Source organism: Oncorhynchus clarkii, chromosome 20 (genome assembly GCF_045791955.1).
Source record: "Oncorhynchus clarkii lewisi isolate Uvic-CL-2024 chromosome 20, UVic_Ocla_1.0, whole genome shotgun sequence".
Taxonomy (NCBI): domain Eukaryota; kingdom Metazoa; phylum Chordata; class Actinopteri; order Salmoniformes; family Salmonidae; genus Oncorhynchus; species Oncorhynchus clarkii.
Genome location: NC_092166.1, coordinates 2,790,131 through 2,812,774, shown reverse-complemented (window position 1 = coordinate 2,812,774; position 22,644 = coordinate 2,790,131). Strand labels below are relative to the sequence as shown.

General features: G+C 44.3%; 1 protein-coding gene across 1 annotated transcript in view; it reads left to right on the top strand.

Annotated features, from left to right (window-relative positions):
• The first annotated feature begins 6,950 nt into the window (after positions 1–6,950).
• Positions 6,951–22,644, top strand: part of LOC139375777 (ZZ-type zinc finger-containing protein 3-like) — a 43,129-nt gene continuing 27,435 nt past the window's right edge. The window contains exons 1-6 of the mRNA XM_071117618.1: positions 6,951–7,821; positions 8,665–9,427; positions 11,423–11,561; positions 13,320–13,467; positions 14,410–14,528; positions 20,588–20,659. Of these exons, the coding sequence (XP_070973719.1) occupies positions 6,966–7,821; positions 8,665–9,427; positions 11,423–11,561; positions 13,320–13,467; positions 14,410–14,528; positions 20,588–20,659 (2,097 nt within the window). The 5' untranslated portion in view covers positions 6,951–6,965. The remainder of the gene's footprint in view (positions 7,822–8,664; positions 9,428–11,422; positions 11,562–13,319; positions 13,468–14,409; positions 14,529–20,587; positions 20,660–22,644) is intronic.

Below are 22,644 nucleotides of genomic sequence, written 5' to 3'. Positions count from 1 at the left end.
ATTTTGTTTTGTTCTACCAACTAATCGGAACATCTCTGAAATACTAATTTCATTATAAGCGACCCTTTATTTCTGGATTCTGACTAATAACATTATAGATATGGTTAGACTTGCAATGGAGACATGGCATTGGTAGCCCGAGCTACACCCAGTCTCGTCCAGGGGCCAAAGATGTCTTTCCTGTTCTCCTTTCAACAGGAAAAATGTAGTGTTTCATTTTGACAAGTTGTGGAACTAGGCAGAACACACACACACACACAGACACACACACACACAAGGCAGAACACACACACACACACGGACCCCGTTGACTGGATAGAAAATATGTCTCCTGCCGAGTGTGGCAGCACACGATTTGCGGAAGTGAGGTGAGTGTAATTCTCTAGCTATCTTCACAAACCCATTTTTTTTCCTTCCAATAAACGATTTAGTCGGTCGTGATCAGAAGTGAAGCATAGACTTGCCATCTAATGAACAATTTTAGTGAAAAAGTCGACCAAATAGTGAGCCCGTTATGCGAATGCTTTAGGAAAGTTGTTTACTAGCCGCTGTTAGCAAGCAGCAGCCTAGCCACAGAAGGAACTATTCCCTTATTGCACATCTTTATCCTAGCTTTGTTATTACGACTTTAGGCCACCCGCTAATGTCCATCAATTTAACGTTACCTACCAATGTTAAAGCTATGCGATTATCAACTCACTTACTTTAGTATTAATATAGCTTGTCAAATACTTGTAATATGCATAATAAACCATTACTCCTTAGCGAACCATTCATTTTAAGACTAGTAGGACTGATATATAATGTATATCTTTAGTAAGACTGATATATAAATATATATAACTAGTAAATTCAGTAACTATCCGGTGCGCCAATTGGCAATGTAACTCACCGCTAAGTGAGCTAGCTAACATTATTACTTTTATATTTCATGTAATAAAAACATGTTGTTATTCGGTCATTTGCTAACTTTTGCGAGGAAACAAACAAAACAAAAACGGATGAGAAGAGCAGAAATATGTTAAGAATAGCAACCAGTTTATGGTGCATAATGCATATCAGGGTGCGACCAAGCTGCTGTCTGCAGCCTTTTCTAACGGGTTGGTTAGCATGTGGGCTAACGGTTTGATAGCCGGCTAGTTTGCATTGGTTTAAGCATTGGTAGGTAATAAGATGAACACACGACCACGGGGACTAGTTATCCTTCTCTTGTGAAATAGTAGCTACCGTATTTGGAGCGAGTTAAAGAACTACTTATTAAGACCCCTGCGCCTCAGTGTTGTCCAACTTGGGTCCTGTCGGCTGGAGTGCCATTACCGGGGATTTGGTGGAGGCAGTCCGGTCCTCTGAGTGGAGATATATATATATATATATTTATATAGGGCGGAGAAGTAAAGACGGGTTTAACACGGGTTTAAAACCTGGCTTGGATAACTGTCAGGACGGGAACAATTAGAAAGGCTACGTCTCAATTTAAAGTTGATGTCATGCAACGCATCCTGGGCAGGAAGACATTAATGCTTGACATATACAACTTACACTTGGAGTTGTTGAAATGTTGTCTAGTACTGCCGCATCTCATGTTTACATGTTGCCAGACACTGAAATGGAATCCAATTCCATGCTACATAGTGCACTACTTCTGACCAGAGCCCTATTTTTAGTGCTTAGGGCTCTGGTCAAAAGTAGTACACTATATAGTGAATAGGGTTGACATTTGTGACAAAAGTAAATTACCATCATGGGAAATTGATCCCTTCCCTGCATAATGCCTCAAAGACCCTCTGCCTGCATGAGCAAATATCTGTCTGTCTGTCTGATAACACCCCCCCTGTCTGTCTGTCTGATAACACCCCCCCCCCCCCCCCTGTCTGTCTGTCTGTCTGTCTGTCTGTCTGTCTGTCTGTCTGACAACACCCCCCCCCCCCCCCCTGTCTGTCTGTCTGACAACACCCCTGTCTGTCTGTCTGTCTGTCTGTCTGATAACACCCCCCCCCCCCCTGTCTGTTAGGGGGGGGGGTTGTGGTGTGTAGAGAGCTCTATGGGGGGGTGGTGGTGTGTAGAGAGCTCTATGGGGTAGTGCTGGTGGTGTGGTGTGTAGAGAGCTCTATGGGGGGGTGGTGTGTAGAGAGCTCTATGGGGGGGGGTGGTGTGTAGAGAACTCTATGGGGGGGTGGTGGTGTATGTAGAGAGCTCTATGGGGGGGTGGTGTGTAGAGATCTCTATGGGGTGGTGGTGTGTAGAGAGCTCTATGGGGGGGGTGTAGAGAGCTCTATGGGGGGGTGGTGGTGGTGTGGTGTATGTAGAGAGCTCTGTGGGGGGTGGTGGTGTGAGTCAGCTCACATAAACATGTTTTAGGAAGGTTAGGTCTGAATGACAAAACAATGCATCACATCATACCACAGGAAGGTAATGAAATGAACACACACACAGACAGTACTCTGTTCCCTATGTTAAGACAGGCATCGTAATCAGTTATTGACCGATTTAAGTGATGGATGTGTTCTACCTGGGTAGAGGAGACAAAGGATGTGTTCCACCTGGGTAGAGGAGACAAAGGATGTGTTCTACCTGGGTAGAGGAGACAAAGGATGTGTTCTACCTGGGTAGAGGAGACAAAGGATGTGTTCTACCTGGGTAGAGGAGACAAAGGATGTGTTCTACCTGGGTAGAGGAGACAAAGGATGTGTTCTACCTGGGTAGAGGAGACAAAGGATGTGTTCTACCTGGGTAGAGGAGACAAAGGATGTGTTCTACCTGGGTAGAGGAGACAAAGGATGTGTTCTACCTGGGTAGAGGAGACAAAGGATGTGTTCTACCTGGGTAGAGGAGACAAAGGATGTGTTCTACCTGGGTAGAGGAGACAAAGGATGTGTTCCACCTGGGTAGAGGAGACAAAGGATGTGTTCTAACTGGGTAGAGGAGACAAAGGATGTGTTCTACCTGGGTAGAGGAGACAAAGGATGTGTTCTACCTGGGTAGAGGAGACAAAGGATGTGTTCTACCTGGGTAGAGGAGACAAAGGATGTGTTCTACCTGGGTAGAGGAGACAAAGGATGTGTTCTACCTGGGTAGAGGAGACAAAGGATGTGTTCCACCTGGGTAGAGGAGACAAAGGATGTGTTCCACCTGGGTAGAGGAGACAAAGGATGTGTTCTACCTGGGTAGAGGAGACAAAGTCCAGCTGGAGTCTGTCGAAGAACAAGAAGTCACCAAACCACAGAAGATTCAAATATGTGGGTTTTGGTGATGGCTTTATGGGAAAGCTAGCAACTTGTAAACAATTACCCATTTCTATAAGCAAGTCATATTTTTATAGTAGTGTTAAATAATAAACATTGGCTGTTAAGTAAATTATATTATGACTGTTGCCTCCCGTTTTAAGTTTATTTATGGTAAGGACGTTTGTGTTTGATAATTATTAGGTGGAGGTCCTAGCTACAGTGGTATTTTCAACCTAGCTTTTAGCTAGCTACAGTGATGCCTTCAACCTAGCCTAGCTTTTAGCTAGCTACAGTATAATCTTCAACCTAGCCTAGCTTTTAGCTAGCTACAGTATAATCTTCAACCTAGCCTAGCTTTTAGCTAGCTACAGTATATTATTTTCAACTTAGCCTAGCTTTTAGCTTGCTACAGTGGTATTTTCAATCTAGCCTAGCTTTTAGCTAGCTACAGTATTATATTCAACCTAGCCTAGCTTTTAGCTAGCTACAGTGGATTCTTCAACCTAGCCTAACTTTTAGCTAGCTACAGTGGTATTTTCAACCTAGCCTAGCTTTTAGCTAGCTACAGTATAATTTTCAACCTAGCCTAGCTTTTAGCTAGCTATAGTGGTATCGTCAACCTAGCGTAGATTTTAGCTAGCTGCTCTGCAGTGCAAGCTAGCTTGACTTGCTAGAAAGTTAGTTACTTGTTTCTCTAACATTTATTATCATCTTAAAACAATGTTTCTCCTGTCTTCCTGTCTTGAATGAAAAGGTAACATCTCCCTAAATAAATGCTATCTCTGACGGGAGACTAGGCTGTCCGTCCAGTAGTGGAATAAACTTGCATGAAGGTCACGATGTAAACGGGGGCATCAGATTACTAACGTTTTTCAAATGCGATGTTAAAAACGGTTGTTTTTGGAAAACCTGACCCTGAGAGCGAGAGATAAGGGATATGTCTCAAATGGCACCCTATTCCCTATATAGTGCACTTAGCCCTATGGCTAAGTAGTGCTATAGAGGGAATAGGGTACCATTTGGGATGTGACCTAGTGTTCCAGTCTACTTGTTTCCCCAGACAGACACAGAGCACTCACAGCTGAAGCATCAAAGATGGGCTGACATTTGATTCTCTTTGAACTGGCAAGAGATGAAAGATACTGCCCTGCCCTTATTCACCCTCTGTCAATATACAGTTGAAGTCAGAAGTTTACATACACCTTAGACAAATACATTTAAACTCAGTTTTTCACATTTCCTGACATTTAATCATAGGAAAAATGTCCTGTCTTAGGTCAGTTAGGATCACCACTTTATTTTAAGATTGTGGAATGTCAGAATAATAGTAGAAAGAATGATTTATTTCAGCTTTTATTTCTTTCATCACATTCCAAGTGGGTCACAAGTTTACATACACTCAATTAGAATTTGGTAGCATTGCCTTTAAATTGTTTAACTCGGGGCAAACGTTTCGGGTAGCCTTCCACAAGCTTCCCACAATAAGTTGGGTGAATATTGGCCCATTCCTCCTGACAGATCTGGTGTAACGGAGTCAGGTTTGTAGGCCTCCTTGCTTGCACAAGCTTTTTCAGTTCTGCCCACACATTTTCTATAGGATTTTCTATAGGGCTTTATGATGGCCACTCCAATACCTTGACTTTGTTGTCCTTAAGCCATTTTGCCACAACTTTGGAAGTATGCTTGGGGTCATTGTCCATTTGGAAGACCCATTTGCGACCAAGCTTTAACTTCCTGACTGATGTCTTGAGATGTTGCTTCAATATATTCACATAGTTTTCCGTCCTCATGAGGCCATCTATTTTGTGAAGTCCACCAGCAAAGCACCCCCACAACATGATGCTGCCACCCCCGTGCTTCACTGTTGGAGTGGTGTTCTTCAGCTTGCAAGCTTCCCCCTTTTTCCTCCAAACATAATGATGGTCATTATGACCAAACAGTTATATTTTTGTTTTATCAGACCAGAGGACATTTCTCCAAAAAGTATGATCTTTGTCTCCATGTGCAGTTGCAAACCATAGTCTGGCTTTTTTATGGCGGTTTTGGAGCAGTGGCTTCTTCCTTGCTTTGAGACCTTTCAAGTTGTGTCGATATAGGACTCGTTTTACTGTGGATATAGGACTCGTTTTACTGTGGATATAGATACTTTTGTACCTGTTTCCTCCAGCATCTTCACAAGGTAATTTGCTGTTGTTCTGGGATTGATTTGCACTTTTCAAACCAAAGTACATTCATCTCTAGGAGACGCGTCTCCTTCCTGAGCGGTATGACGGCTGCGTGGTCCTGTGGTGTTTATACTTGCGTACTATTGTTTGTACAGATGAACGTGGTACCTTCAGGCGTTTGGAAATTGCTCCCAAGGATGAACCAGACTTGTAGAGGTCTACAATTTGTTTTCTGAGGTCTTGGCTGATTTGATTTTCCCATGATGTCAAGCAAAGAGGCACTGAGTTTGAAGGTAGGCCTTGAAATACATCCACAGGTACACCTCCAATTGCCCTAAATGATGTCAATTAGCCTATCAGAATCTTCTAAATCCATGACATCATTTTCGGGAATTTTCCAAGATGTTTAAAGGCACAGTCAACTTAGTGTATGAAAACTTCTGATTCACTGGAATTGTGATTAAGTGAAATAATCTGTCTGTAAACAATTGTTGCAAATGTACTTGTGTCATGCACAAAGTAGATGTCCTAACCGACTTGCCAGAACTATAGTTTTTAACAAGAAATTTATGGAGTGGTTTGAAAAACAAGTTTTAATGACTCCAAACTAAGTGTATGTAAACTTCCGACTTCAACTGTAGCATCTCTGATTCTCTTACCTTATTCATCCTCTGTCAGTATAGCATCTCCCAACGCTGAACCTTATTCATCCTCTGTCAGTATAGCATCTCCCAACACTGAACCTTATTCATCCTCTGTCAGTATAGCATCTCCCAACGCTGAACCTTATTCATCCTCTGTCAGTATAGCATCTCCCAATGCTGAACCTTATTCACCCTCTGTCAGTATAGCATCTCCCAACGCTGAACCCTATTCATCCTCTCAGTATATCATCTCCCAACGCTGAACCTTATTCCCAGTCTGTCAGTATAGCATCTCCCAACGCTGAACCTTATTCATCCTCTGTCAGTATGGCATCTCCCAAAGCTGAACCTTATTCATCCTTTGTCAGTATAGCATCTCCCAACGCTGAACCTTATTCATCCTCTGTCAGTATAGCATCTCCCAACGCTGAACCTTATTCCCAGTCTGTCAGTATAGCATCTCCCAACGCTGAACCTTATTCATCCTCTGTCAGTATAGCATCTCCCAACGCTGAACCTTATTCATCCTCTGTTAGTATAGCATCTCCCAACACTGAACCTTATTCCCAGTCTGTTAGTATAGCATCTCCCAACGCTGAACCTTATTCCCAGTCTGTTAGTATAGCATCTCCCAACGCTGAACCTTATTCCCAGTCTGTCAGTATAGCATCTCCCAACACTGAACCTTATTCATCCTCTGTCAGTATATCATCTCCCAACGCTGAACCCTATTCATCCTCTGTCAGTATAGCATCTCCCAACGCTGAACCTTATTCATCCTCTGTCAGTATATCATCTCCCAACGCTGAATCTGGTTCATGGATAATGGATCCCTTATGAAGCTTTATAACCTCTGTCTCCTCTATGCTCCCAGGTGCCCCACTTCTGTAGCAGAGGAGCGGGCAGCACGATGATATGCCTCTCGCCGTAGCATGGCCGCGTCACGTTCCTCGCGCGTCACAAGGTCATCGGTCGGGCTCAATGGATTGGACGAGAACTTCTGTGGCCGAACCCTCAGGAATCGCAGTATCGCCCAGCCGGAGGAGTGTCAGGGGTCACCCCTCCCCGGCAGCAGGGCCCCACGCTCTCCCAAGAAGAGACAAGATGACCAGGCCGGGGCCTCAGAGAAGCCTGGGGGTCACCAGGGAAAGGTAGCCCACCACAAGGCCACCTCCGTGGACGGGGAGACATGGGCAAGCCCCAGGAAGAGGGTCCTGTCCTGCTCAGAGAGAGAGGGGGTTGGGGGTTCGGAGAAGGCTGAGAACTGTGAAGGGAGGGGGAAGGAGACGTCAGGTGCTGTGGGGAGGGATGCCTCACCGCTCCTCAAAAGGGCCAAACGGTGCTTCCGCTCTGGGGAGTCGCATGGATCCAAGGATGACCTCCCGTTTGCGCCCCCCATGCCCGTCATCCCCGCCTCCCCCTGTGCCCCCTTAACGACTGTCAAGGAGAACAGTGAAGGGGGTGACCTGCTCAGACAAAACTCCACCGCAGCCTCACCTTCCTCTTCTTCACCTGACCTCAACAAGGAGGAAGGAGAGGAGGAGGAGGATGACGGCCATGTTCAGCAGCTCCTGAACTCCAACTCCCATAAGTCCTGTATCGGGCTGGGACAGACCAGCAGTAGCCCTGATGCTCAGACAAACTCCCTGTGTCTCAGCGCTGCCTCCAACACCACCTGTCCAGGTCCCGGTCCAGCACTGCTGAACGGCAGCCAGAGGGGGGCGCCCTGCCCCTCGCCCCCAGACCCCGTAGTGCCTTGTAGAAACTATGATGCTGGAAAGGAGGAAGGTAAAGATTATGATCCTGGGCAGGAGGAGGGGGGTAAAGACTCTGATCCTGGGCAGGAGGAGGGGGGTAAAGACTCTGATCCTGGGCAAGAGGAAGTTAAAGACTCTGATCCTGGGCAGGAGGAGGGGGGTAAAGACTCTGATCCTGGAATGGAGGAGGGTGAAGACCCTGATCCTGGGCAGGAAGAGAGGGCTAAAGACTCTGATCCTGGGCAGGAGGAAGGGGGTAAAGACTCCGATCCTGGGCAGGAGGAGGGGGGTAAAGACTCTGATCCTGGGCAGGAGGAGGGGGGTAAAGAGTCTGATCCTGGGCAGGAGGAGGGGGGTAAAGACTCTGATCCTGGGCAGGAGGAAGGGGGTAAAGACTCCGATCCTGGGCAGGAGGAGGGGGGTAAAGACTCTGATCCTGGGCAGGAGGAAGTTAAAGACTCTGATCCTGGGCAGGAGGAGGGGGGTAAAGACTCTGATCCTGGGCAGGAGGAAGGGGGTAAAGACTCCGATCCTGGGCAGGAGGAGGGGGGTAAAGACTCTGATCCTGGGCAGGAGGAAGTTAAAGACTCTGATCCTGGGATGGAGGAGGAGGGTGAAGACTCTGATCCTGGGATGGAGGAGGAGGGTAAAGACTCTGATCCTGGGCAGGAGGAAGTTAAAAACTCTGATCCTGGGATGGAGGAGGAGGGTGAAGACTCTGATCCTGGGATGGAGGAGGAGGGTAAAGACTCTGATCCTGGGCAGGAGGAAGTTAAAGACTTTGATCCTGGGATGGAGGAGGAGGGTGAAGACTCTGATCCTGGGCAGGAGGAGGGGGGTAAAGACTCTGATCCTGGGCAGGAGGAAGTTAAAGACTCTGATCCTGGGATGGAGGAGGAGGGTAAAGACTCAGGGGAGTGTCCTGCTCCTCTTCTGGCCTCCTTTGAGGAGGACTCCTCTACTCCCCACCTCTCTGTCAGAGAGGAGGAGGTGGAAGTGACACCGACCGAGGAGGAGAGTTGCGGCGGGGGAATTAACGGATGGTCGTTCATGCCGCTGGTGGTGCAGAACACTGTTGCCACCAGCATCATCATCAACAACAATATCATCAACAACAACATCAACAACGTAAACAACAACAACAATAACTCAGGAGAATTCACGATGCCACTGCTAGCCCCCCCAACACGCTCAGACCCACCCTGCACCCCCTCTATCTCCAGCACCTCGCCCCCCTCCTTCACAGAGCCCCACGAACACAGGTACACCCTGAGGACTTCGCCCCGTAGGGCGGCCTGCGGCGGGGGCAAGGCTGTGGCCCCCTGCTCCTCTCCCAGGGACCCTCTGAGGGAGGGGGTGGAGGCGGGGAGAGAGCTGGTCGCTACTCCTACCCTCTCCTCATGCTCCAGTATCCAGGCCAGGGAGGGGTCTCTCCTGTCTCCTCCGTCTGTCCCCATGGAGCAGGGGAACGGTGGGGCCAGAAGGGACAGGGTAGGATGGGACAGTACGGGCCATGGGGAGCTCTGTGAGACCAGGGGAGGCCTAGAGGAGGTTCCAGGAGGAGGAAGTCAACAGGAGGACGACCCAGACGTGTATTACTTTGAGTCAGATCACCTGACCCTCAAACATAACAAAGAGTACGTAGTAGGAGTTTATGGGATTATATATATATATATATATATACAGTCGTGGCCAAAAGTTTTGAGAATGACGCAAATATTAATTTTCCACAAAGTTTGGTGCTTCAGTGTCTTCAGATATTTTTGCCAGATGTTACTATGGAATACTGAAGTATAATTACAAGCATTTCATAAGTGTCAAAGGCTTTTATTGACAATTACATGAAGTTGATGCAAAGAGTCAATATTTGCAGTGTTGACCCCGCTTTTTCAAGACCTCTGCAATCCGCCCTGGCATGCTGTCAATTAACTTCTGGCACACACCCTGACTGATGGCAGCCCATTCTTGCATAATCAATGCTTGGAGTTTGTCAGAATTTGTGGGTTTTTGTTTGTCCACCCGCCTCTTGAGGATTGACCACAAGTTCTCAATGGGATTAAGGTCTGGGGAGTTTCCTGGCCATGGACCCCAAATATCGATGTTTTGTTCCCTGAGTCACTTAGTTATCACTTTTGCCTTATGGCAAGGTGCTCCATCATGCTGGAAAAGGCATTGTTTGTCACCAAACTGTTCCTGGATGGTTGGGAGAAGTTGCTCTCGGAGGATGTGTTGGTACCATTCTTCATGGCTGTGTTCTTAGGCAAAATTGTGAGTGAGCCCACTCCCTTGGCTGAGAAGCAACCCCACACATGAATGGTCTCAGGATGCTTTACTGTTGGCATGACACGGGACTGATGGTAGCGCTCATCTTGTCTTCTCCAGACAAGCTTTTTTCCAGATGCCCCAAACAATCGGAAAGGGGAAAGATAAAATGACTTTGCCCCAGTCCTCAGCAGTCCAATCCCTGTACCTTTATCAGAATATCAGTCTGTCCCTGATGTTTTTCCTGGAGAGAAATGGCTTCTTTGCTGCCCTTTTTGACACCAGGCCATCCTCCAAAAGTCTTCGCCTAACTGTGCATGCAGATGGCCTGCTGCCATTCCTGAGCAAGCTCTGTACTGGTGGTGCCCTGATCCCACAGCTGAATGAGCTTTAAAAGCTGTCCTGGCGCTTGCTGAACTTTCTTGGGCACCCTGAAGCCTTCTTCACAACAACTGAACCGCTCTCCTTGAAGTTCTTGATGATCTGATAAATGGTTGATTTAGGTGCAATCTTACTGGCAGCAATATCCTTGCCTGTGAAGCCCTTTTTGTGCAAAGCAATGATGCACATGTTTCCTTGCAGGTAACCATGGTTGACAGAGGAAGAACAATGATTCCAAGAACCACCCTCCTTTTGAAGCTTCCAGTCTGTTATTCAAACTCAATCTGCATGACAGAGTGATCTCCAGCCTTGTCAACACTCACACCTGTGTTAACGAGAGTATCACTGACATGATGTCAGCTGGTCCTTTTGTGGCAGGGCTGAAATGCAGTGGAAATGTTTTTTGGGGGATTCAGTTAATTTGCATGGCAAAGAGGGACTTTGCAATTAATTGCAATTCATCTGATCACTCTTCATAACATTCTGGAGTATATGCAAATTGCCATCATACAAACTGAGGCAGCAGAATTTGTGAAAATTAATATTTGTGTCATTCTCAAAACTTTTGGCCACGGCTGTGTATATATATATATATTACACACACACACACACACACACACACACACACACACACACACACACACACACACACACACACACTGAGTGTTCAAAACATTAGGACCCCACACCCATCTCCTGCCCTCAGAGTGGGAGTGTGGAGGAGGAGGGAGTGGGAGAGAGGAGGAGGTGTTTCCTGTTTTGGGACACAGACACAGCCTACCTCTGATCTGTTTCCTGTTTACATACATGCTGCTGTCTGTTTCTCACATAGTGTGGATCCCTCCTAAATGGCACCCTATTCCCTATAATATAGTGCACTACTTTTGACCAGTGTACCAATTGGGACCTATCCTGAGTTAATAATGTATTGTCCAGGTCCTGGAAGTTGGATTCCCTGATGCATGTTGTCCTCTCTCCCCGTCCACCAGTTACCAGAGGTTACTCCAGACTGTAGGTGTGTTGGAGGCCCAGAGAACCCAGAGTATACGGGACTTGGAGCGTCTGGCCAGACAGCAGAGAGAAGCTCTCCGAGACCCCGTCAGCTTTGTGGAGCAGCTGCAGAAACAGGTACTGTACTTTACACAATAGGTTACAGCCTGTTATAACAGGTATATGTAGCATTATAACTCTAACCCTGCAGAAACAGGTAGTATACTGTATGAGCGCTGTCGTAATAGTACTAGTAACCCTCACCTGCAGAATCAGGTATATACAGGTATATAATGTGGTTATAACAGGTATATAATATGGTTATAACAGGTATATAATATGGTTATAACAGGTATATAATTTGGTTATAGCAGGTATATAATATGGTTATAATAGGTATATAATATGGTTATAACAGGTATATAATGTGGTTATAACAGGTATATAATATGGTTATAACAGGTATATAATATGGTTATAACAGGTATATAATTTGGTTATAGCAGGTATATAATATGGTTATAATAGGTATATAATATGGTTATAACAGGTATATAATGTGGTTATAACAGGTATATAATGTGGTTATAACAGGTATATAATATGGTTATAACAGGTATATAATGTGGTTATAACAGGTATATAATGTGGTTATAACAGGTATATAATATGGTTATAACAGGTATATAATGTGATTGTGACGGGTATATAATGTGTCTGTCTCTCTCTCTCTGTCTCTCTCTCTCTCTGTCTCTCTCTCTCTCTGTCTCTCTCTCTCTCTCTCTCTCTCTCTCTCTCTCTCTCTGTCTCTCTCTCTCTCTCTCTCTGTCTCTCTCTCTGTCTCTCTCTCTCTCTCTCTCTCTCTCTCTGTCTCTCTCTCTGTCTCTCTCTGTCTCTGTCTCTGTCAATTCAATTCAATGTGGTTATAACAGGTATATCTGTCTCTGTCTCTCTCTGTCTCTCTCTATCTCTGTCTCTCTCTGTCTCTCTCGCTCTCTGTCTCTCTCTCTCTCTGTCTCTCTCTCTCTCTCTGTCTCTCTCTCTCTCTCTCTCTCTCTCTCTCTCTCTCTCTCTCTCTCTCTCTCTCTCTCTGTCTCTCTCTCTCTCTCTGTCTCTCTCTCTGTCTCTCTCTGTCTCTGTCTCTGTCAATTCAATTCAATGTGGTTATAACAGGTATATCTGTCTCTGTCTCTCTCTGTCTCTCTCTATCTCTGTCTCTCTCTGTCTCTCTCTGTCTCTGTCTCTCTCTGTCTCTCTCTCTCTCTCGCTGTCTCTCTCTCTCTGTCTCTGTCTCTCTCTCTGTCTCTGTCTCTCTCTCTCTCTCTCTCTGTCTCTCTCTCTCTCTCTCTCTCTATCTGTCTCTGTCTCTCTCTCACTCACTCACTCACTCACAATTCAATTCAATTGAAGGGCTTAATTGGCAGGCAAAACATATGATGTTTACATTGCCAAAGCAAGTGAAATAGATAAACATTACACTCACAATAGTTCCAAAGGAATAGTCATGTCAAATGTCATACTATGTCTACATACAGTGTTGTAACGATGTGCAAATAGTTAAAGTACAAAAGGGTAAATAAACGTAAATATCTCCCTCTCCAATTTAAAAATAAATCTCTATCCAAAATTCATACACTGATCTAAACGACAAGGCTTTCTTATACAAATGCAAGAGGCTGTCGCCACGGTGACAGTCGCCCCAGGTGGTTCAACATGGCAGCTCTCAGCTGCTCGTCTTGGCTGTAACCCTTGACGTGATCTGACAAAGAAGAACGTTAGGCCAAAGGCTACTTTCGAGGAACTAGTTCACATGTTTCCTGCCCGTACATGGATCCTCGTGATCTTTGTCTAATTCTACGAGGCCACTTCCTGTTGACCTCTGACCTCTAACCTCAGGTGGAGTTGGACCTGCCGCGTCCCCAGAGAGTGGTTCAGCTGCCAGACGTCGCATGGGACCAGTACACGTCAGGACTGGGAGACTTCGAGAGGGAGTTCTGTGACAAGAAACGCACAACCAGGAGGCTCAAACTCATATTCGATAAGGGTGAGTTGACCAGGAGGCTCATATTCGATAAGGGTGAGTTGCCCAGGAGGCTCAAACTCATATTCGATAAGGGTGAGTTGACCAGGAGGCTCAAACTCATATTCGATAAGGGTGAGTTGACCAGGAGGCTCAAACTCATATTCGATAAGTGTAAGTTGACCAGGAGGCTCAAACTCATATTCGATAAGGGTGAGTTGACCAGGAGGCTCAAACTCATATTCGATAAGGGTAAGTCGACCAGGAGGCTCAAACTCATATTCGATAAGGGTAAGTTGACCAGGAGGCTCAAACTCATATTCGATAAGGGTAAGTTGACCAGGAGGCTCATATTCGATAAGGGTGAGTTGACCAGGAGGCTCAAACTCATATTCGATAAGGGTAAGTCGACCAGGAGGCTCAAACTCATATTCGATAAGGGTAAGTCGACCAGGAGGCTCAAACTCATATTCGATAAGTGTAAGTTGACCAGGAGGCTCATATTCGATAAGGGTGAGTTGACCAGGAGGCTCAAACTCATATTCGATAAGGGTAAGTTGACCAGGAGGCTCATATTCGATAAGGGTGAGTTGACCAGGAGGCTCAAACTCATATTCGATAAGGGTAAGTTGACCAGGAGGCTCATATTCGATAAGGGTGAGTTGACCAGGAGGCTCAAACTCATATTCGATAAGGGTAAGTTGACCAGGAGGCTCATATTCGATAAGGGTGAGTTGACCTTGCCATGTATTGATTCAGTTGATTGATTCATTTAGTATATTTCCTCATTAGAATATATGGAATTTGTTTTGGAAATGCTTAACAGCTTTGTTGTTTTGTTAAATAGTGTAAATCATGTATTTATAAATCAATATTCTATATATATATATATATATATATATATATATATATATATATATATATATATATATATATATATATATATATATATATATTATCCTGTAGTTAGGTTACCAGATGGACCAAAAAGCCCTCTGGATCCCAAGAAGGAGGAGGGTGAACCATCAACCCTGTACTCTGCTCTGCCCTCTAGTGACGCTCTTGAGAACAGCAACAACTCACAGGTACATCCCACTGTTAGCCCACAGGCTATACCCAAAGCCATGTCATTTAGGGCACAACTGCAGCTTGATAACAACATGGATGTGTTTGTTATGTAGCTAGCTAGGCCACAACAGCCTCCTATCTCTACTAATTGCTTTCAAAGATCTCACAAGTCACCATGTTATTGTCATTTTACAGCCCCTTTGTCACACCTCACCAACCCATTCCTCTACCCATACTAGAGGATAAGAGATGGTATCTATGGAAACAAACCACCTCTCTTCTTCTGGTGCTCTACTGCTGTGTGTGTGTGTGTGTGTGTGTGTGTGTGTGTGTGTGTAAAGCAGTCAATTTAATTGATTGTGTAGATTCTCCTGAACAAATATCACATCACGTCTGCATCCCAAATGGTAGCCTATTCCCCTACTGCCTACATAGCCTATTCCCCTACTACCTACATAGTATATTCCCCTACTGACTACATAGTCTATTCCCCTACTACCTACATAGTCTATTCCCCTACTGCCTACATAGCCTATTCCCCTACTGCCTACATAGTCTATTCCCCTACTACCTACATAGTATATTCCCCTACTGACTACATAGTCTATTCCCCTACTACCTACATAGTCTATTCCCCTACTGCCTACATAGTCTATTCCCCTACTACCTACATAGTCTATTCCCCTACTGCCTACATAGCCTATTCCCCTACTACCTACATAGTCTATTCCCCTACCTACTTAGTGTCCTTGGTCAAAAGGAGTCCACTATATAGAATAGTGTTCCATTTGGGATGCAGGCCATTGCGTCTTTAATTTATTGATCGTTTTGTATTCTCTCTTTGTTTCTTTTGTAAACACATCTACACTCTCATCTTCATGACTCTCTCTCTCTCGTTGCACTTTTCTCATGGCAACAGGACACACATGTTGCTGCTGTGATGGCACACTGTGGTATTTCACCCAGTAGATATGTGAGTTTATCAAAATTGGGTTTGTTTTTGAATTCGTTGTGGATCTGTGTAATCTGAGGGAAATATGTCTCTCTAATATGGTCATACATTGGGCAGGAGGTTAGGAAGTTCAGCTCAGTTTCCACCTCATTTTGTGGGCAGTGTGCACATAGCCTGTCTTCTCTTGAGAGCCAGGTCTGCCTACTGCGGTCTTTCTCAATAGCAAGGCTATGCTCACTGAGTCTGTACATAGTCAAAGCTTTCCTTAAGTTTGGGTCAGTCACAGTGGTCAGGTATTCTGCCACTGTGTACTCTCTGTTTAGGCCCAAATAGCATTCTAGTTTGCTCTGTTTTTTTGTTAATTATTTCAAATGTGTCAAGTAACTATCTTTTTGTTTTCTCATGATTTGGTTGGGTCTAATTGTGTTGCTGTCCTGGGGCTCTGTGGGGTGGGTTTGTGTTTGTGAACAGAGCCCCAGGACCAGCTTGCTTAGGGGACTCTTCTCCAGGTTCATCTCTCTGTAGGTGATGGCTTTGTTATGGAAGGTTTGATAATCGCTTCCTTTTAGGTGGTTGTAGAATTTAACGGCTCTAATTCTGGATTTTGATAATTAGCAGGTATCGGCCTAATTCTGCTCTGAATGCATTATTTGGTGTTTTACGTTGTACAGTCGTGGCCAAAAGTTTTGAGAATGACACAAATATACATTTTCACAAAGTCTGTTGCTTGAATTTGTGTGATTTCAATATGCATATACTCCATATACTCCAGAATGTTATGAAGAGTGATGCCATGCAAATGAACTGAATCCCCCAAAAACATTTCCACTGCATTTCAGCCCTGCCACAAAAGGACCAGCTGACATCATGTCAGTGATACTCTCATTAACACAGGTGTGAGTGTTGACAAGGCTGGAGATCACTCTGTCATGCTGATTGAGTTTGAATAACAGACTGGAAGCTTCAGAAGGAGGGTGGTGCTTGGAATCATTGTTCTTCCTCTGTCAACCATGGTTACCTGCAAGGAAACACGTGCATCATTGCTTTGCACAAAAATGGCTTCACAGGCAAAGATATTGCTGCCAGTAAGATTGCACCTAAATCAACCATTTATCGGCTCATCAAGAACTTCAAGCAGAGCGGTTCAGTTGTTGTGAAGAAGGCTTCAGGGTGCCCAAGAAAGTTCAGCAAGCGCCAGGACAGCTTTTAAAGCTGATTCAGCTGTGGGATCGGGGCACCACCAGTACAGAGCTTGGTCAGGAATGGCAGCAGGCCATCTGCACGCACAGTTAGGCGAATACTTTTAGAGGATGGCCTGGTGTCAAGAAGGGCAGCAAAGAAGCCATTTCTCTCCAGGAAAAACATCAGGGACAGACTGATATTCTGATAAAGGTACAGGGATTGGACTGCTGAGGGCTGGGGTAAAGTAATTGTATCTGATGAATCCCCTTTCCGATTGTTTGGGGCATCTGGAAAAAAGCTTGTCTGGAGAAGACAAGGTGAGCGCTACCATCAGTCCTGTGTCATGCCAACAGTAAAGCATCCTGATACCATTCATGTGTGGGGTTTCTTCTCAGCCAAGGGAGTGGGCTCACTCACAATTTTGCATAAGAACACAGCCATGAATAAAGAATGGTACCGACACATCCTCCGAGAGCAACTTCTCTCAACCATCCAGGAACAGTTTGGTGACGAACAATGCTTGTTCCAGCACGATGGAGCACCTTGACATAAGGCACAAGTGATAACTAAGTGGCTCGAGGAACAAAACATCGATATTTTGGGTCCATGGCCAGTAAACTCCCCAGACCTTAATCCCATTGAGAACTTGTGGTCAATCCTCAAGAGGCGGATGGACAAACAAAAACCCACAAAGTCTGACAATCTCCAAGCATTGATTATGCAAGAATAGGCTGCCATCAGTCAGGATGTGGCCCAGAAGTTAATTGACAGGATGCCAGGGCGGATTGCAGAGGTCTTGAAAAAGAAGGGTCAACACTGCAAATATTGACTCTTTGCATCAACTTCATGTAATTGTCAATAAAAGCCTTTGACACTTATGAAATGCTTGTAATTATACTTCAGTATTCCATAGTAACATCTGACAAAAATATCTAAAGACACTGAAGCACCAAACTTTGTGAAAATTCATATTTGTGTCATTCTCAAAACTTTTGGCCACGACTGTACACAGAGGGTATTTTTGCAGAATTCTGCATGAAGAGTCTCAAATTGGTATTTGTCCCATTTTGTGAATTCTTGGTTGGTGAGCGGACCCCAGACCTCACAACCATAAAGGGCAATGGGTTTTATAACTGATTCAAGTGTTTTTAGCCATATCCTAATTGGCATGTCAAATTTTATATCCCTTTTGATGGCATAGAATGCCCTTCTTGCCTTGTCTCTCAGATCGTTCACAGCTTTGTGGAAGTTACCTGTGGTGCTGATGTTTAGGCCGAGGTATGTATCGTTTTTTTGTGTGCTCTTGGGCATGATCTACAGTGCCTTGCGAAAGTATTCGGCCCCCTTGAACTTTGCGACCTTTTGCCACATTTCAGGCTTCAAACATAAAGATATAAAACTGTATTTTTTTGTGAAGAATCAACAACAAGTGGGACACAATCATGAAGTGGAACGACATTTATTGGATATTTCAAACTTTTTTAACAAATCAAAAACTGAAAAATTGCCCTTATACATTTCTAAAATATTTTTTTTGCTTTGTCATTATGGGGTATTGTGATGTCATTATGGGGTATTGTGATGTCATTATGGGGTATTGTGATGTCAATATGGGGTATTGTGATGTCATTATGGGGTATTGTGATGTCATTATGGGGTATTGTGATGTCATTATGGGGTATTGTGATGACATTATGGGGTATTGTGATGACATTATGGGGTATTGTGATGTCATTATGGGGTATTGTGATGTCATTATGGGGTATTGTGATGTCAATATGGGGTATTGTGATGTCATTATGGGGTATTGTGATGTCATTATGGGGTATTGTGATGTCAATATGGGGTATTGTGATGTCATTATGGGGTATTGTGATGTCATTATGGGGTATTGTGATGTCATTATGGGGTATTGTGATGTCATTATGGGGTATTGTGATGACATTATGGGGTATTGTGATGACATTATGGGGTATTGTGATGACATGGGGTATTGTGATGACATTATGGGGTATTGTGATGTCATTATGGGGTATTGTGATGACATTATGGGGTATTGTGATGACATTATGGGGTATTGTGATGTCATTATGGGGTATTGTGATGTCTTTATGGGGTATTGTGATGTCATTATGGGGTATTGTGATGTCATTATGGGGTATTGTGATGTCATTATGGGGTATTGTGATGTCATTATGCGGTATTGTGATGTCATTATGGGGTATTGTGATGTCTTTATGGGGTATTGTGATGTCATTATGGGGTATTGTGATGTCATTATGGGGTATTGTGATGTCATTATGGGGTATTGTGATGTCATTATGGGGTATTGTGATGTCATTATGGGGTATTGTGATGTCATTATGGGGTATTGTGATGTCATTATGGGGTATTGTGATGTCATTATGAGGTATTGTGATGACATTATGGGGTATTGTGATGACATTATGGGGTATTGTGATGTCATTATGGGGTATTGTGATGTCATTATGGGGTATTGTGATGACATTATGGGGTATTGTGATGACATTATGGGGTATTGTGATGTCATTATGGGGTATTGTGATGTCATTATGGGGTATTGTGATGTCATTATGGGGTATTGTGTGTAGATTGATGAAGGGAAAGAGACATTTTAGAATAAGGCTGTAATGTAACAAAATGTGGAATAAGTCAAGGGGTCTGAATACTTTCCGAACGCCCTGTAGTCAGTAAAACATTCCTCAAAGTTGCAGAGTCAGAGCTTGTAAGAAAATACACTGGCTAGATGGATTCCCATAGACCGAAGGCGTTTATTCACGGTGGACTGGACATGGCTTTGACTTTCAAACAGGATATTTATTTAACTGAACGTGTTCTTCAGAGGGCTGCGGACTCAGTCACTCATTTGATTTGAGGGTTTATTACTAACCTTGAAAAACCAAGGCGCTCTTGAAATCTAAGTTTGTCGTATGATAAAGAAAAGTGTACACAGTGAAATGTTAACTTGCAATCTCTCTTTTGATAATTAGAGATCTCTCTTTCCCCTCAGAACAGCCTCAATTCGACGAGGTATGGACTCTAAAAGGTGTTCAAATCGTTCCACAGGGATGCTGGCCCATGTTGACTCCACAGGGATGCTGGCCCATGTTGACTCCACAGGGATGCTGGCCCATGTTGACTCCACAGGGATGCTGGCCCATGTTGACTCCACAGGGATGCTGGCCCATGTTGACTCCACAGGGATGCTGGCCCATGTTGACTCCACAGGGATGCTGGCCCATGTTGACTCCACAGGGATGCTGGCCCATGTTGACTCCACAGGGATGCTGGCCCATGTTGACTCCACAGGGATGCTGGCCCATGTTGACTCCACAGGGATGCTGGCCCATGTTGACTCCACAGGGATGCTGGCCCATGTTGACTCCACAGGGATGCTGGCCCATGTTGACTCCACAGGGATGCTGGCCCATGTTGACTCCACAGGGATGCTGGCCCATGTTGACTCCACAGGGATGCTGGCCCATGTTGACTCCACAGGGATGCTGGCCCATGTTGACTCCAATGCTTCCCACAGTTGTATCAAGTTGGTTGTATGTCTTTTAGGTGGTGGACCATCCTTGATACACAAGGCAAACTGTTGAGCGTGAAAAACCCAGCAGCGTTGCAGTTCTTGACACACTCAAACCGGTGTGCCTGACACAATCCATATCTCAATTGTCTGAATGCTAAAAATCCTTCTTTAACCCGTCTCCTCCCCTTCATCTACACTGATTTGAAGTGGATTTAACAAGTGACATCAATAAGGGGATTATAGCTTTCACCTGGATTCACCTGGTCAGTCTATGTCATGGAAAGAGCAGGTGTTCCTAATGATTTGTCCACTCAGTGTATAGACATGTTCAACTTCTGCACAATATTAGGCGTCCTTCCGCGGTCTTAAACATGTCTGTCCATCTCCAGAGGATCCGAGGGCGGCTGTGTTACCAGAGTAAACCTGACACCTTCAACCAGCTGTGGACCGCGGAGGAACAGGTACTGACAAGACATTCTTTCTTTTATTAATAAATACATTTAGACTCATTTAAAACTCCTAGTTGTCTCAGACAAGTGTGTACAACAATACCATAGAGATCTGAGATCTGCTCTCTTTAAAGTGTCTTCTTTTTTTTGTTAGAAATGAGTTGTTTCTGTGTTGAAAGTTATTAGTGAGCTTCCTAAATGAGCTGTTCCTTAATGAGCTGTTCCTAAATAAGCTGTTCCTAAATGAGCTGTTCCTAAAGGAGTTGTTCCTAAAGGAGTTGTTCCTAAACGAATTGTTCCTAAACGAGTTGTTCCTAAACAAGTTGTTCCTAAACGAGCTGTTCCTAAACGAGCTGTTCCTAAACGAGCTGTTCCTAAACGAGCTGTTCCTAAACAAGCTGTTCCTAAACGAGCTGTTCCTAAATTAGCTGTTCCTAAATGAGTTGTTCCTAAATGAGTTGTTCCTAAATGAGCTGTTCCTAAAGGAGCTGTTCCTAAAGGAGCTGTTCCTACATGAGCTGTTCCTACATGAGCTGTTCCTACATGAGCTGTTTCTAAATGAGCTGTTTCTAAATGAGCTGTTTCTAAATGAGCTGTTTCTAAATGAGCTGTTCCTAAACGAGTTGTTCCTAAACGAGTTGTTCCTAAACGAGTTGTTCCTAAACGAGCTGTTCCTAAAGGAGTTGTTCCTAAAGGAGTTGTTCCTAAAGGAGTTGTTCCTACATGAGCTGTTCCTACATGAGCTGTTCCTACATGAGCTGTTTCTAAATGAGCTGTTTCTAAATGAGCTGTTTCTAAATGAGCTGTTTCTAAATGAGCTGTTCCTAAACGAGTTGTTCCTTAACGAGTTGTTCCTAAACGAGTTGTTCCTAAACGAGTTGTTCCTAAACGAGTTGTTCCTAAACGAGCTGTTCCTAAAGGAGTTGTTCCTAAAGGAGTTGTTCCTAAATGAGCTGTTCCTAAATGAGCTGTTCCTAAATGAGTTGTTCCTAAATGAGCTGTTCCTAAAGGAGCTGTTCCTAAAGGAGCTGTTCCTAAAGGAGCTGTTCCTACATGAGCTGTTCCTACATGAGCTGTTCCTACATGAGCTGTTTCTAAATGAGCTGTTTCTAAATGAGCTGTTTCTAAACGAGCTGTTCCTAAACGAGTTGTTCCTAAACGAGTTGTTCCTAAACGAGTTGTTCCTAAACGAGTTGTTCCTAAAGGAGTTGTTCCTAAAGGAGTTGTTCCTAAAGGAGTTGTTCCTAAAGGAGTTGTTCCTAAAGGAGTTGTTCCTAAATGAGCTGTTCCTAAATGAGCTGTTCCTAAATGAGCTGTTCCTAAATAAGCTGTTCCTAAATGAGTTGTTTCTGTGTTGAAAGTTATTAGTGAGCTTCCTAAATGAGCTGTTCCTTAATGAGTTGTTCCTAAAGGAGTTGTTCCTAAACGAGTTGTTCCTAAACGAGTTGTTCCTAAACGAGTTGTTCCTAAACGAGTTGTTCCTAAACGAGTTGTTCCTAAACGAGTTGTTCCTAAACGAGTTGTTCCTAAACGAGTTGTTCCTAAACGAGTTGTTCCTAAACGAGCTGTTCCTAAAGGAGTTGTTCCTAAAGGAGTTGTTCCTAAATGAGCTGTTCCTAAATGAGCTGTCCCTAAATCAGTTGTCCCTAAATCAGTTGTCCCTAAACGAGCTGTTCCTAAACGAGTTGTTCCTATATTAGCTGTTCCTAAACGAGTTGTTCCTATATTAGCTGTTCCTTTTTTTTGTTAGAAATGAGTTGTTTCTGTGTTGAAAGTTATTAGTGAGCTTCCTAAATGAGCTGTTCCTAAATGAGCTGTTCCTAAATGAGTTGTTCCTAAAGGAGTTGTTCCTAAATGAGCTGTTCCTAAATGAGCTGTTCCTAAATAAGCTGTTCCTAAATGAGTTGTTTCTGTGTTGAAAGTTATTAGTGAGCTTCCTAAATGAGCTGTTCCTTAATGAGCTGTTCCTAAATAAGCTGTTCCTAAATGAGCTGTTC